Here is a 17,094-nt window from a genome sequence, read left to right on the forward strand (position 1 = left end):
TATTCAAACAAAAATAAATATTTTTATAAACTCAACACGTGCTTATTTTATTAGTAAAGTGGAATAAGAATACCTATACTCATGACGGTTATGAAATGATGATTTATTTCTGACATTCTTATTAAAATACTACTTACATCAGGGAATAATATCGAGTGAACGCAATGTTATTGATAACGTACGGGAAAATAACGAAAGTGACAAGTGACAAATGTTGACAGATTATTTATGATAACCTCTCCATCGGCTATTGTTTTGAGAATATAATAAATTTTTAATATTTTTATATTAAACTTGCATACATAGAGATGGGTGTTACAAGGAAAGTACTCAATTGGTATGCCAGACTAGCTCCCGCGCACGGGAAATCAACTCCACCTTACGAACATGTAGTTCAAATTGGAGACCCAAAGTTACGTAAAATTTCGGAGCCTGTTCCTCTAGATAAAATAAAAACCAATGAAATACAAACTGTAATTAAGAAACTAGAATATGTTATTAATAAGTACGGCAGCCTCGGTATGTCTGCGCCGCAGATAGGAGTCAATCTGAGAATATTTGCCATGAGACACACAGTCAAACAACTAGCAAGTGTTCCGAGAGAAATAGCTGCTCTGAAGGGTATGGAACCCGTGCCATTCACTGTGAGTGAGTATTCTTCTTATAATGATGTAAATATAGCAGTGGCATACATCATAAACAATTTGTAAAGAACTTTATTTTTTTTTATAAATATGAATAATTTTTTCAGGTGTTCATAAACCCCAAACTAAAGGTGGTTGACTACCAGAAGGTGACTCACGATGAAGGATGTGAGAGTGTGCAAGGATACTCTGCTGATGTTCCAAGATACAAAGCAGTACAAGTTACAGGTTGGTCTATCTTTTTATATGTATAACATTTACTGTAAGGAATCTGACATTTCACATAACTTTTGGTACATAAAATTCCAATTATTGTATTCCTTCTACCCAGGCTACAATGCTGATGGAGTGCAAAACACACAGACATTCAAAGACTGGGCAGCAAGGATAGCACAGCATGAGATAGATCACCTAGACGGCAAGATCTATACAGACATCATGGATCGGAAGACCCTGACCTGCTCCTGCTGGGAGGAAGTCAACTTAGCTAAAGGGAAACTTGTTATACCTTTTAGCCCAAAGTAAAGTATTTATTGAATGACTTTGTTTCATTTCATAATATTTTTGTTACCTCTTGTAATAAAATAAGATACTGAAAATTCTAATAGTCAGATAGAACTTGGGCTCATTTTCAGTTGTCATAGAGGCTCTGAAATAAAAAAGGATGTTATAGGTTTGACTGCTATGTCTGTCTTTGGCATCATAGCTCTTACGATACAAACAAGCAGAGATTCAATCTATGCACAATATTGTTTTATTTTGTAATTAACTTAGCTGGGTAGGATTTGGGCCAAAATAAATCAAAAGTTAATTTTATATAAGCAATTTATTATTTAATTGATTTAACTTTTACAATAAAGCAATATCTGTTTAGTTTTGAGTAATACTATAAATAGGTACCTGTACTTAATAAATATTAGCGATATGAATATAGATAACTAAGTTATATAACACAAAACTAAACTAACTTAGCTTTATCTGTTACATTCTCAAGATGTCTTTAAGTAAACAGCTATAAAGACTGCCTTATTGCTTTATGCATAAGACTCAAAATGAAGGTGACAAGAATACTAAAATCATGTAGAGTACATTAAGTACATAATTTTCATTACTAATTATCATACAGTTACATACAATTTAAATCTGTTAATACATTTGAATATGTTATAATTATTCATCAGATTTCTATATAATTTGTCCCCTTCATTTTGTGCCAGAGAAACTAAAGTTTACATAAATAAGGTTTTTTCAGCTGCTTCTATTCAGTAAGTTCTAATATACATATTATTTAACATTCAAATTATTATCTTTCATAGCTATCTTCGAACTAAATAAGAGAGATGTTATTCAAAATAATGTTTAGTTACAACATTTACTATTTATTTATTACGTAATATTCATAAAGACTTGCATGTTGTAGCATCTGTATAATTTTAAAAGTGAATGATAAAATACTCATTTATTTATTCATGTAAATATTCTCTTATGAAGTAAGCAAAGTTCTAAGTATCAACAATGCACATAATATTCTATCTATGTTTGTATAGTGCAGTAATATAGACACATAATATTTGTATATTGCAACTAAACATTTATCTTGCAAATCCTAACACTGGTTCAACCATGTCTTCATATCTATTCAGTTCTGAACAACTTGAATATGTTAATGTAATATTGAACATTATTTCCAAAACCTGTTATATGTCCCAGCCATACAAAAATCAGCCAATAATCTCAATCTCATAAGACACATCATACAAAATCTTACAGCCACATCAGTAACATTTCATTTTGTCCCTAACAAGTAGCGAGATGCGTAACTATACTTTTATAAGAATAAATGCAGTTTTAATAAAATATACACTCCCTAACTCCCTGAGCATCACCAAACACCTCTTTTGTCCCTGTAACTTAGGGATATAAAGCTTACATTTACTTAGATACACATCTCACTACTTACAAAGGCCTTTAGCACATACAATTTCCTGATGATCAACATCACACTAGCATATCCAAGGCTCCGACTCACAGGGGACAGCGCAGCAGTTACCTGAGCGGGTTGCTGGCCAGACTGGTGAGGCTGGTGAGGGAGGAAGGTCCGCTGGCTGCGAGGCTCAGCCGGTCTGTCTCCTCGTCTGCTTGGTTGTTGCGAAGCTCTTGTAGCGTGTAGACGAACTTACTCCATTCGTCGTGACGGGGTTGAGAGACGTGCTGTGGTGAAGTTTTTAAAGTTTTATTTTTGTGGTAAAGTTAACTTAAGTTGGTGGAATTATCGGCAAAAGCGGTTAATGCGTAACTAGGGTATTTTCACAGTAATTTCAACAGTTCACAAGATGCGTATTGTAACACGCTTGTAAGAGACTTCGAAAAGTATACGCTGCACTAACGTTACATGTGATTCAACGACGTCATGTGCAAGCGAAGGGGCTTTGGCGGTAGGGTAAAAATCTAGTTAAATTCTTCAGTAATAACAAGGTTCAACGAAAGTGGTATTTTTCTTCACAAATATAAAACAGTTGCCAGAATATTGGAAGCACATAGGACATTCGACAAATAACGGCGTCAAAACTACCAGCTAATTCTCTAAAGATTATGTATGTGTACCTCAGCGAGCTCGTAGACCCATATCTTGCCGGCGTCGTCCCCTGCAGTGATGTGAGTGCCGGAGGGTGTCCACGACACGCGGTTGAACGCCACGCCGCCCTCCGCCTGGATCGACGCCACTGGCACCTGCGGAAAATACATGTTTATTAGTCGAAATACTTTTCTTCTCACATCACAAATACTGACAAATGTAGTCTAGCTAAACCTAGACAGGTGGCAGTATGGAAAAAAACAAACAAAAAACCGCAAGGACACTAAGGATCCTCTCTTATTGATACATCAGTAAATAGGTTTGTACCTCAGTATCTCTGTTGAGGTTCCAGAGGTCGATCCTGCCGGCGGCGTCTGCGGCGGCGAAGAGCGCGGGGTGCGTGGGCGACCAGCGCACGTCCACCACGTAGTCGCCGCTGTCCTCAAATGAGTACAGCGCCTTGTTCTCCTGGAATCGTACAATATTTATTTATTACCAGAACGGAGTATTACAAGCCAACCTATTGCAATAGTTTCGCTACTAGGATTATACATTTTGAATTTGAGGATGTTGGCAGAAATTTAACGAAAAATTAAGAATGAATCGATATTTATTTGACTATAGCAGCGATCAGCAAGAATATGAAAATTACAGATCAGAATAAAATCTTTATCAATTATTGCCAATTTTCCTCACCCTTTTTAGGATTGGCTGAATAGCTGCGTAGCTGAATGGCGAAAGACGGAACCCTTCATCATGTTAGTCTATTTGAACTTTCGTTTATCACAGCCACTTACCTTTATATACCATTTGAAAACTACATACCTTCTGGCTCCACAGCTTAACACTCCAGTCCATAGAGCATGTGAGATACAGATGACTCAGGTCGACGGAGCCGGCGGCGGCGTGGCACGAGACGCCCGTGATGGGCCCCGCGTGACCCTCCACGCATTCCGTCACTCCTGCACGCTGACCGTATAGACAGCCTACAGGAAATAAAGAAAATACATTTGACTTTATTGAGGTAGAAATGCGAGTATTTATTGACACAAGATATATGCGGCTGCTTGGCAAAACACAGGTACATGTAACTCTATCTATAATGTAGGCATGTAATTCATTAGCCACACCATCAATGAATTTGCGAAACGTACCTACTACGATTTTACTCACAAAAACATGAATGCATGATCCTTTACAACTCAACATCCAAAATATTTTGCGAAAATTCTGTTTTGATGAACACAATTTTCTGAAAGGCATTGCATCTGCAACACCATTCAAATTGAACCAACTCACCAGTATAAATATTTCCATCTTCACTGCCAAGCACGAAGTTATTAACATCTCCATGGGGGAAGCCCATAGCGGTGACGGCCACAGCCTTGCTCTGCCGATGCTGAAGGTCCAAGGTTTCCTGGGGCTGGGACAGCATGTCCAGAGACCAGGAGCACATGCGGCCATCAGTGGATACGGAGATCAGGTTGTGGGCGTTCTGGCTGCCTACTACTGAGAGGCAGTAGACGGGGTGCTGAAAATGTAAAGTTGGTAGTTTTTATTTGGGCAATTAAGACACGTCAACATTATAGGTTTCGATTAGATGTTCTTGGTATAAATAAGGTCTTCTGATCAAATGCAGTGAAGGAGATACATACATAGTTAAGATGTGGCAGTATTGTATTTTGTGTAGCAAATAAAATGTGAATAACATGATGTGGTTAAAAATATGTATATTTCGTAGTGTTTATTGGTGATACCCTTTGAAGAGCATAAAATTATATAGTTTGTATAATGTATTACATAAACAAGCGCTACATACGGTATGAGCAAGTGAAGAGAGCGGTGTGCGTTGTATGGGCGTTCGCTTCTGCACGCGATTGTCCCACAGCACGATCTGTCCGGAGTATGTGCCGCCAAGGATCAGGTTGGGGTGGAACCTGAACAAAGAACATTATTATTGCACCCCATTTTTAACCAATTTCCCAAAAAGGAGGCAATTCGTTCTCACCTATATTAGACCAAGCTATAATTCTAAGTCGAGATGATGTACAAAAATCAAGTGGAATGGCTGAATTCTCCAACAACAACACAGTGAACAAACCAGTTGTCAACTAAGATTACTTGTTAGACTTCGAGCTTTTGCAAAACTTTAAAAACTTTCCACCATGAGGTCTTACCTGGCGAAAGTAGCGCTCATAACCGGCGACTGGCAGTGGATATCTTCAGGAGTGGTCTTCTTGAACTTGGTGTTCCACACGAGGCAGACCCCATCAGGATTAGGAGAAGCATCATAACTGTTATGGTAGGAGTTCTTACCTGGCAAAAGTAGCACTCATAACCGGCGACTGGCAGTGGAAGATATCCTCAGGAGTGGTCTTCTTGAACTTAGTGTTCCACACGAGGCAGACGCCGTCAGGGTCGTGGGGAGCATCATCACTGTTGTGGTAGGAGGCCAGCATGAGCTCGGGATGCGCGGCCGACCAGTCGAGGCAGGTGACGCAGCGGCCCCGAGACCAGCGCTCGTCGTAGAATGTGCGGACTAGTGATAGACGTGCATCGGATTTGTCATCGCTGAAACAGGAATATTGTATAGAGACAATGTAATATAGCTTGCTTGCTCTAAGTATCGAAGTTATATAATAAAAAAAATGGTTTTGAAAATGTTCATCTTCAACTTCATTGAGTGGTTAATTTAAATAAAGAAAGATAGGCGATAGTATTTAGATTTAGAACATTGTAAATTGAGAGTAAACAAAAATTATTGATTGAAGCAAATGCGTTATCACGTTAGTAATAAAACACATGTCTTTATGTTTGTAAATTATTGTTATTTAACTTTGAAAGTTTCATTAATCAAAAAAATCCAAAACCTCAAGTTATAGATAAAACTCAAATTGGTCACATTTCATAACTACGAATGGATGCGAAGTGAGTTCTTTTAGAAAACCCTTACAGAAATCCTTTTTTATAAAACAGTCTAGTTTCATTGTAAACTCGTACGTTACCAATATTTCGTATCCATTTCCATTATACCTATAGAAAGTATTGATATAATTTATATTTGCAGCTTATTTATTTCTGAAAGGTCCAGAAGAGAAGACAAATGTCAGTTTTCTTAAAGCAACCGTTTACTATTAATTTTCAAAATGACCTGTTGTTTAATGATGAACCTGTATGTTTGGATGAAGTATAAGAATAGGCTGAAGTATAACAATCATCTCACAGTGCATTCTCAGCGTCTCCGCCGCCGGTGTAGTCGGTGTAGATGTCGACGGACTCGGCGAGCGCTCGCTCGATGACGCGGCCCGCCTTCGACATGAAGCGCTGGAACTCCGCCGACAGCATGATCGTCTGCTTCTCGTCCACGCTCAGCTCGCGAACTGGTGGGGGGAGAATATAGAGGAGTTAAATGGCGAGGGTACAATATAGTGGAGTTGAAACAAGTCTGACTATGCCGTGTGCGTGGTGAAATATTGGACAGCGAAGGTTGAATGAAACGTCTTATATTTTCAGGGTCTTTTTTTTACTAACTCAATTTTGATGACTAGGTAATAAGAGCGAAAATAGTATAATTTAAGTTATTGATTAGATCCTGTTTTAATTTGATAGCTTGGCTAATTTAAGGCCGACATAATTTTCTCCTAAATGTTTTTTTCTCTGTCTACTGCTGAACGGTGCATGGCCAGTTCAAGGTTTCACTTCTTGCAGTTTTCAGCGACGACCTTGGCCAGATCCTGTTTGCATTGATTAGAGCAAAATTGCAACTGTTGTCTTTCGAACCTTGTCCCTACTTATTGCTAAAATCCTGATGTTCACCTAATCACTCCGCCTACTTTAACCTTCATATTTTTAATTCAACTATCAACAAAACAACTACTAACCTTTCTTCTCCTTCTCCTCATCCTTCTTCTCCTGCGGCGCCGCAGTGACGGCCGGCTGCACCTCCTTAACGGTGGGCAGGCCATGCGGCAGTATGCCAGGGGGCAGCTTGCCGTGGAACGCCGCGTCCTCTTCGTCGCCTTGCCGCGCGCCGTCGCCGTCGAATGTAAGCACTGGACGGTGAATAAGAATGGCCCTTGCCGGGGGGGATGTGTGCGGTGTACGGCTGACTTATTTACTTGTTTGTATTGATAACCCCTTGAGCGTGGTACTTGAGGAACTTTTTGGTGCATTTTTGTGTGAAGGAAAATTCGGGAAAAATCATACTTAAAGTATGATAGTATCAAAGGACTAAAAGAGGAGGAAAGTCTACTGAATAAATTGCTTCATGCGAAATGGTATAAGAAAAGTATCACGAGCTCAGGTTTCAAAATTGAAAATTATGTTTGAATGAATAAACAACGCTGAATAGATGGCGCTGTTCTATAAATCGGCCGTACTTTGAATTGTATTGAATTTCATGAAGTTATTTTCATATAACGTTATTTTTTTTTTCATACTTTAAAAAGTGAATTTGAATAATCATGTACGTGGTTTTTTATATAACTTCATGAAACACATAATGTGTGAGTTATGAAGATAGATTCGTCTACTGCTCTACTAGTGTAGCTAACACTAACTACTCAGTGTGTATGAATGTCATAAAGTATTTTGAACCGAAACATGTAAGCAGCAATTTTGAATTTCAAACACGGAACATTTGGGCCTTGCTCTTCCAAAGTTCGTTAATTAACGCTGTTCAAGCTTCAGCTAATTATTAATTAATTTGTAAAAACCCTGGTATTGTCAGTAAGGTTATAAGTATTTTTATTATGAGTGTTTGTTCAAAAGCTGCTTACATATAAGGCATTTGTAAATTGATGAGTACGATAGCATAGGATGAATAGAATTATATTTTTTTTAACTTTTTTTAAGTGACTCAGATTTAATTGCAAATACACTGTGTATTTTACTAAGTATTCTACATGCACTTTTGGACACAAACAATTTCAAATTAATTCGCAATAAAAAGTATTCATTAGGTTACTCAATGGACTCAATTTTAACATAATTTCTTTGAATATTATTCATAAATTTTATTCATCCTATCAAAAGCACGTACTGTTACTAGACGAACAATGTATTAAGTCAATGATCTGTTCATGAACATTAGCTATTGAAGCGTCTTCTACGAGTTACATGATCACACGACCAGATGACATAGTTTGTTAAATGTCTCGAATGTTCCAGTTTCGAACAAACTAAAATCATGCGGCTTATACCCTAAAGCGATGCCATGAGACTACAGTTACAGCAAATTAGTTAATTAAATTATAAATAAAATTGCTTTAGAGGTTCTTAAATCTAAAAACCGGCCAAGTGCGAGTCGGACTCGTGCACGAAGGGTTCCGTAAATTACAGTTAAATCAACCTATCTCAAAAACTATAAGAGATACTTTGATCAAACCAAAAATCGTTGAAAGAGTTAATTAGCATGCATCACCTCTATTTTTTTTAGAATTTTATACCCCGTAGTTATAAAAATAGAGGGGGGGGGGACATACTTTTTACGACTTTGAGAGCTGATATCTCAAAAACCGTTCACTTTAAGAAAAATGTTTTTTAGAAAACTTTATATCATTTTAAAAGACCTTTCCATTGATACCCCACACGGGTATGTACATCGAAAAAAAAAATTTCATCCCTCAGTTACATGTATGGGGGGCCCCACCCCCAATTCTTTTTTTTACTATTTAGTGTCATATTTTTGTAGCGGTTCATACAACACATATTCCCATCAAATTTCATCACTGTAGTACTTATAGTTTCCGAGTAAATCGGCTGTGACAGACGGACAGACGGACAGACGGACAGACGGACATGACGAAACTATAAGGGTTCCGTTTTTGCCATTTTGGCTACGGAACCCTAAAAATACTATCACATCATAAAGAGTTTGTATTTTTTTATCACTCTTCAAAGTATGAAATGAATAAATCAAAAATAAAAAATAATAATATAGGATATAAGTAATCAAAAATCAAATAATCTAAAGGGTGCATGCTTATATTAGGATAGGGTAAAAGTTAACCTTGATTATTTTACCCCTTTAGTAAAAAACTAGGTTTAAATAATCTACAGTACTATCATGCACACTAGAAAAAGTTTTTTATACGAAGTTGAATAATATAATACCTTCTAATTCTAACCGCAGCATGGACAGAAGAGCGTTACTGTAACTATAATCTCAAGAGAGCTTTCAGTTTCTCGAAAAGTTATGTGAATTAGTGATTATTTTTATAGCCTTTTATGCAATTAATCTGTTTACTGATGGTGATGCATACTGAAATATTATACCGGATTAATTTTGAATGAAAGTTTCAGTAGGAGATAGCTTGATACTTTTTATTTTATGGCATTCGGAATGTCTTTTATCAAAAAAATATGTTGAATGTATCAATAGTTTTGTAAGAGAAACTGAAAGTTATACTATTACACATATACAAGCGAGTAAATCAAAATGTTTGAATGAACGATATTTGATCTACTTATTTCCTCTAAAACTGTGCAACTAAAACACACAAATTCTTAAAAGCGTTAAAACATTTGGTGACAGAAAGCTTTGGAATTATATTTAAAAATAATATGCAAAATAACTTCCCGAGCTCTCCACAAGAGAGGTACATGTTTCATTATAATAAAGAATAAAATAAAAATATAAAGTACTTGTCTATGGAAGATATGGATGACGTCACTTGTCATGCATACTTATACACAACATGTATTTCTGTCACATGCAATATGTATGGATTTCATGTAATATTTATATGAACAATTGTTTTGGAATGTATGTAATGTAATACAGGTGTCGTGGGTTATTTACAGCTGACTGTCAGCAGTAAAATTGATTTTCTTTTCTTTCAATAAAATTTGTGTATTTTTATTATAACTATTTAAAATTGTCCATATTACCAACCAGTATACTGGCTGACCGTCAACTAGATTAGAAATGAAGGATCCTGTATTAAAACACACACAAGTATAAGTAAATGCTACGTACGTTATGTTTTGTTAGCTTTGTCATAAATAGCGTTACATAATAGAAATAGATAGACAACAAACCATGCTAGGTGATAGGCACAGGCTCTACGAAGGGCAATATTTAGTTAAAAAATGATTGTTTGTATGATTCGGAATTGAAACCTACCTGTGAATTCGTCCTCCCACTCTAAACCCGGGTTTAGATTGTACTCATCTTGAAAAGGGAGGAAAAAACAAAAAAACAATGTCAGTATCTTTCGACCATAATAAATATATATAAAAAAATTCAAACTATACATAGAGATAGCTAGTGCTTATATATTTTACAGCATGACCGTATCGTGTCGCCCGGTCGCGTCGCTGGGCGAGGCGCGAGCGCGCGACGCGTCCGTGTGTTAGGACCTGTGCAGTGTAGGTTAGTCGACTCAAGGGTAAACAGCGTGAAATGATACGGCGACCCCATAATACCACCATAATTCATATACACATATTATAATTTGGATACATTTATTTGCGGCCGCTATGTAGGTCTCCTGGGAGAGACCTAGTGGAGAACTCTGGAAGGCCACAATTCCGTGTAAAATCTTAAACGTGCATCAAATGATGATGTTTTAGTTGAGTAGTGTCACTCGGACCCCCCGCTAACACTAAACGTTACAGATTTCTTGATAAAATGAAATGGATTAAATGGTCTAGATATTCGGCTAAACTGATTTATCAAGTAATCTGAGTACCGCACCTATATTGTTAGTAGGAAATAACTAGAAGCGTGATAGTAAGGATACCTAGACTAAGATATATACAAATCTAGACCGAGATGAGGACTAATATACAACCGACACCGTGTTAACCGACATGACACGAGAGAGGTAGTGTTAAGGGTAAACGACAGAAAGCGTCCTGGCGGAATAATGACTTACCGTAGTAGTCGGTTGCGTGTGCTAGAAAAGGACAAAAAATAAAAATATTCTGTCAGTTATAGTTCAGTGATAAAATACATATTTTTACAATAATATCTAGAACTTGGAATATTTTTGTTTTGATAAATATATTATTTATATTTACATAGACATATGTAAATGATTCTTGAACATGGTATGGATGGTATTCACAATGAATTGATATTAGTCCATTAACTTTGTAATGATTACATGCAATTTACAGGCCGTGGCATAGACTAGACGGCAGAGGTTTTGACGGACATAGATCCAAATCCAAAATGGCTGATAAAAGGAGGTTGAATATACCGTCCCAGTCGAGTCCACGGCCTTATGACGTACAAACTATCGTCAGTCACACTCGGTCAGTGTTTAGTACAGTGCGTGGCACAGTGACGTTAGTTTGACAGCACATATGACATACATGCTCGAACACACTTGGTCACACCGACATATACGGGCGTAGCCAGGAACGTTACTTTAATTTATAATGAACTCTATGCCCGACACAAAGAGTTTAAAATAGCAATTTCATCTGGCTACGCTCTTGAATAATATTTGAAAAAATCTGTATTAGTTACAAGTCCAAATGGAACAAAACTTATTACATTTTTAATCCTAATACCATTTAATCCATTTTCATTTAATGAAATCAAAATTTTGAATAATACAGGGTTTTTTTTGCCAATACTTCAATCTAGTGATACAAAAACTACAAGCCATTGGGATCTTACTTTGTCTTGAAGACAAATTGTTTTACGTGTCCAAATGTATACATATGTTTTGTTCCATTTGACGTAAACAAATATCTGTGCATGCATTATATAAACCTCGAGAGGGCTTATAACATGGTCCACGAATATGACACTTGTAAAGTAAAAAAAATCAATATAATGAAATGTGCAGATGATATATATTAGCAAAATAATAATAATGATTTATCTAAGGCGTCTACACTTTTCAGCCTTAATTTTAGATTTAAAACTATACGAATTTATCATTGCCCATTATATATTTTCAATAATGTTTTCTATAATTTTAGTGTAGCGATTCAAACTATCAACATCGACTACTTATTTTCGCGGTAAAAAATATAATAACTACATTGTCAAAAAATACTGCGAAAAACTACGTGCTAACAATGAATCAAAGTGCATATTCGTGGACAAACAAACAAATAAACATAAACTCTAATACAATGTTAATAAGGTACAAATTACCTTTGCGCGGCCGCCACCAGTCCTCCATGTATCCTGCAAGCGGTGATGCATTGGAAGAGCAGCCTTTTGTTTATGGTAGCACAAACACAAACATTGCACCACAATTCTCATACAGTATTTACTTTTTTATTTATTATATGTATAATCATTATTAGTTCATTAGATAGGTTGTAAATGGAAGACGACACATGTTAAGCTCACAAAACAAAAGAAATTCCGCAAATAAAATGCTGCCTGAATTTATTTATTGTTTTTATTAGTTGAAGCATAATTTTCTTGGTGAGAATGAGATTAGATATAAGACGCACCCGTTGCTATGAAATCCCATTTATTTCTAGTTTTTAAAGTAAACAAAAAACTTATAAATTAAATTTAACCCCTTTTGTAAACAAGTTTTTATTTTTCATTTTGCCCAAAATGATATAGAGGAAGACAAGACATACACTACACACTATGGATTCCCAAAGTTTTGTAACTCAATACTGAACTAATGATAAACTCAGACAGCATATCAAAGGCCAAATTAAAATAGATGAGTGAAAAGTAAATACTGTTGTAAAATCTACAGAGATGTCATTGGTTACCAAGAGTTACTGTCATTTGCAAATACAATACAAAAATTTAGAAAATTAACTCAAGAAATTCAAATGTTTTGATTCATTTACTTATCTTATGTTGAATGTTATCTTAGATGAGCAATGTAAAAATGATCAATTTTTTACTTGTTTGTCATTGCTCTAAATTTTAAAGATTGCTGCATTGAAAAACAATGATATATTTAACAAAAACATTTAGTACTTGCAAATGACAAATTATAGTTAAACCAACACCCAGACATCACAGTTATATCAAAATTATATTATTTCCAAATGGGTATGCAAACTCTCAAATTGTGTTATTGAACAAACATGTATAATTATGTCAGTACACACAGAACATCCAAAACCCATGTATTTATTAATTTGTAATGTTTCAGTGGAAATAAATAAAAGTACAATACTATAAATTATATTAAGTTTCCCATATTGTGAAAGGTATTCAGGTATTCAATTACAAACTGTGTTCACCAATTCTCTAATCCATATAATGTTACAGAAACATTATTTCATGAGTTTTTAAACTCAAATTGTCATTATCACAAACAAACATACATACACTAAATCGTTTGCATAATACCTTCATCATAGTGCTATTAAAACTCAAATAGAAAAAGAAACCAAATAGTCAACTCATAGAGTAAAAAAACTAAAAATTCTAGCAAAATCAGCTAGCTACGAGTGAAACTACACGTAAAGCTTACCATCTCGCAGCTCGCTGACCCCGGAGGCTGTGGTCTGGGTCTGCTTAGCATATGTCACGTTCTCCTTAGGTGGAATGTCTGTGGACTGGACTGATACCACTTGCAGGGCTGGGGGCTTCTTCGGACCGCTGGTTGTGAATGTTAAAGTTTTACACTTTCTCTACTACATACTACATCTAAATGATACTAATGTATGGTCTAATGTAGTGTTGTATGGAGCATAGGCCTCATCTATAAATTCTCTTCTACACTGAATATGAGTCTAATGCTTTTAACAGCAGTGTCCCTTAAAGTGTAGAGGCAACTCTATGGTATTTCCTTCTCCTACAAGTTGAAAGTCTTATCTTTTTTTATCCAAGATGTTTCATGTATATTTTATTGGTTACTGTTGAAGCTAGAACTGCAGTATTTGATTCAATGGCAGCTACATCCTAATGAAGAAATACTGAAATACTACTTACCCATGTGGAGGTAAACTGGACTTATCCGTATGTGGCAGACTGGCATCAGGTGAAGCAGTCTGCGGTGGAGTGAGAGAGGACATGGAGGACAGAGATGTGAGGACATCCTTGACGGGAGCCACTCCTAGCGATGACAGCATCTCATCCAGGTCGCGCCTGCTGTCCAGGCTGGATGCTGCTGATGCACGTTGCTGGAAACAGTTTCTAGTTTATGAATATCTAATACCTATAAGTAGAGAAGTTGCATAGGTCCAGTAGTGAAGTGAATGGATGGCAGAGTCTACAGGTATTGCATCTTAATATACAAGGAAGTTATCAAGTTTAAAGCTTCAAGAACATCTAGATATAAGTAAATAGGTTTGATAAGGTTTAATTATCAGCTGTCTAACATGAATGTAAAATATCTAATTAGAATCAAGTTAGAAATCTTGATGTCTATTGTAACCAGTGGCGGATTAAGAGTATCCGAGGCCCTAAGCACAGAGCCTGTGTAGACCCCCTATTACTTAAATGGAAATAGAAGGTTGAAGAAATTGACCGAGCGAAGCGAGCGTGATGCACATGTAGTTTCAAATGCGCGAGCGAAGCGAGCGCAAATTTTATTTTTCGGACTCGTACGGAGGTAAAATTTATCCCAAACGTACTTAATTTTTTGTTTGTTGACAAATGCAAAAACGAAGGCACATAGTTTCTGAATACGCGAGCGAAGCGAGCGCGAAATTTTAATTATTTTTATTATAGACTCAGAACCAAAATTACGTACAATGTAGCCCAAACGTACTTAACTTTTAATTTGTTGACAAATGTAAAAACGAGGACATATAGTTTTTGAAAACGCGAGCGAAGCGAGCGGGAAATCTTGATTATGTTTTAAGACTCAGAACTAAAATTTCGTAAAAGGGCTACATTTCAAACCTTCATTTCTTTCTGTTGGACAAGTGCCTCCAGGCACCACCAGCCCACCACCACCAGGACCACTGATCTAAAGCATCCAAAATTTTCGGATATGTTTGTTATATTGCACTCGTAGTTACAGCGTGAGCTTCCCAACGACTGTACGATAGCGACTTCGGAACGCTATCGTTGCCTATTAATTCTTTGCCCAACGATGAGTAGAAGCCGAAAAAAAATTGTATAACAACTGCACAATTGAAAAAAAAAAAGCACTGCGATCGTACAACAATCAACAGCACTGCGACCAATCAAGTTTAGAGGCGGGGGTGTATGAAGGGTCACTCCCGAACTGCTCGCGCCTTGTGATTTCGGGTATATTGTGGATGAATCTCGATAAAATGTAGGTATAAAATGAAACGCCAGCAGAGGATGGAGGCCCCTGGAGAACAGGGGCCCCAAGCACGTGCTTGTTGTGCTTATAGGGTTAATCCGCCACTGATTGTAACTTCAAGTTTATAAGATAGTTGACATTGCAGATTCTTTTGCCATAACATATTTACTGCTATTGTTTAATTTTCCAGTACATAAAACAATTGTTTTAATTTCACAATAATTGCAACTGCAACTGATGCTCTTCATCTGCTCATTACATAGTATAAAACATCTCTTTTTCTGTTCATCCTTTTGTATGTCTAAATCTTCAAAACTATGCAACCGATTTTCAGGCAAGTTTTTTCAAATATGTAGAGTGATTGAAGAGGAAGGTTTATATGTATGTCCACTAAATAGTGGGGAAATACTGTTATCCCATGCGAAGCCGGGGCGGGTAGCTAGTTCATAATAAAAGAATTACCAGAGCCTCCTCAGCATCTTTCTGTTCCTTCTCCCGGCGGCGGCGATCCTTCTCCTCGCGCAGAGCCTGGAGCTTCGCCTTCTTGCGCTCCAGCTCCGCCTTGCGGTCCGACATGCTCGACATGGCTGCTATTCACTATCAATATTGGAAATAAAGGTCAACTTCAATATTTTTGATACCTACTAAGTAGATAAACAGTTATAGAAAAACTAATCCTGTGACCTTTGATTTGGTCAGTGGGTCATCTTAGGGCTGGATTTTTGTATATTTATCTACAAATCTGTTAATAAAATCAATTATTTACAACCGGTTCCATGTCGTAAGGTCAGAGTTCGTCAGTATTTAAGAATATTCTTTTTCTATAAAAGTAAAGGCAGGCGATTGTATTCATATTGCATCTGATCGGCCACTGTCACTTAAGATTACGCATAAAAATATACACAATTTCTTTGGATTACAGGCCGATGATAGCTGTAATAGGACATGTCTGATGTCATGCAATGGCTGTTGATGAATCACTGTCAATGTTTGGAGAAAGCTTTATTGATAAAGTTGAGCCCTTACCTGATACTAACTTTGCTTCTCAAACAAAACTAAGCATTTTACACAAGTTTACAACAAAATAGTCCCACAAAACGTGGCAGAAATATAATATGTGTAACGGGATTTCACTCTTTATAACAAACTAGACTCATTTATACCATTAACTAGTTTAGTGGATAAAAATCAGTATACAATCGGTATTAATATAACAAACTCTGCACCAATTTATTTTTATTCTTTTCTAAAATACTGAAAATTATCGATCAACAAGATTTCTTCACTTCGGTAGAAAATTTTGGGGTTGCAAAGCTTGCAATTTTCTAACTATAAAAATTCGAACATACTCGGCGAAATAGATAAATGAAAATTTTGAGGATTAAATTTGAAAAATTCATCCTGTTCTGATTACTTTGAACTTTTTAACAATTCCAATTACGTTTGAAATGTGTATCTAATATTTTTTGTGAAAGCTCGTGAAAACTAGCAGAAGCCTATTGAAAACTCCCATTTTGTCTATAAATTTGAGGTTGGCAATTACAATTAAGGTGATGTTCGAAATCGTGTTCGAGGCCCAACGAATAATACTTTTAAATAAAACCTGTGAAACGATAAGAATAAAGACGATACACAAAACCCACTTTATGAAGTTTTAGTACTAATTTAGTTCAAAATCAAAGAAAAAGAGAAATTCTCATTCATTTTTTAT

The 17,094-nt window shown here is 36.3% G+C and overlaps 2 protein-coding genes across 19 annotated transcripts; one reads left to right on the forward strand and one right to left on the reverse strand.

Moving 5' to 3' along the window:
• The first annotated feature begins 208 nt into the window (after positions 1–208).
• Positions 209–1,203, forward strand: LOC110381530 (peptide deformylase, mitochondrial). Its single transcript, XM_021341870.3, has 3 exons — positions 209–644; positions 752–872; positions 976–1,203. The coding sequence occupies exons 1-3, from the start codon at positions 309–311 to the stop codon at positions 1,167–1,169; spliced, it is 651 nt and encodes a 216-aa protein (XP_021197545.3). The 5' UTR covers positions 209–308; the 3' UTR covers positions 1,170–1,203.
• A 252-nt stretch (positions 1,204–1,455) lies between these two features.
• On the reverse strand, positions 1,456–16,696 carry LOC110382161 (cytoplasmic dynein 1 intermediate chain). Of its 18 annotated transcripts, none has more exons than XM_049838726.2 (16): positions 16,410–16,696; positions 15,846–15,980; positions 14,099–14,289; positions 13,638–13,765; positions 12,338–12,370; positions 11,100–11,120; positions 10,346–10,393; positions 7,101–7,271; positions 6,443–6,599; positions 5,536–5,790; positions 5,039–5,156; positions 4,519–4,750; positions 4,045–4,205; positions 3,547–3,687; positions 3,249–3,374; positions 1,456–2,855 (listed from the first exon to the last, which is right to left on the reverse strand). In XM_049838726.2, exons 2-16 carry the CDS (start codon positions 15,966–15,968, stop codon positions 2,691–2,693), a joined length of 2,070 nt encoding a protein of 689 aa, XP_049694683.1. In that variant the 5' UTR covers positions 15,969–15,980; positions 16,410–16,696; the 3' UTR covers positions 1,456–2,690. The 18 variants fall into 18 exon arrangements, with proteins under 18 accessions (XP_049694683.1, XP_049694684.1, XP_049694681.1 ...); XM_049838727.2 differs by having other exon boundaries at positions 7,101–7,238; positions 12,338–12,400; XM_049838724.2 differs by having other exon boundaries at positions 12,338–12,400.
• Between the last annotated feature and the right edge of the window lie 398 nt (positions 16,697–17,094).

This window comes from Helicoverpa armigera, chromosome 12 (assembly GCF_030705265.1).
Source record: "Helicoverpa armigera isolate CAAS_96S chromosome 12, ASM3070526v1, whole genome shotgun sequence".
In the NCBI taxonomy this organism is placed as follows: domain Eukaryota; kingdom Metazoa; phylum Arthropoda; class Insecta; order Lepidoptera; family Noctuidae; genus Helicoverpa; species Helicoverpa armigera.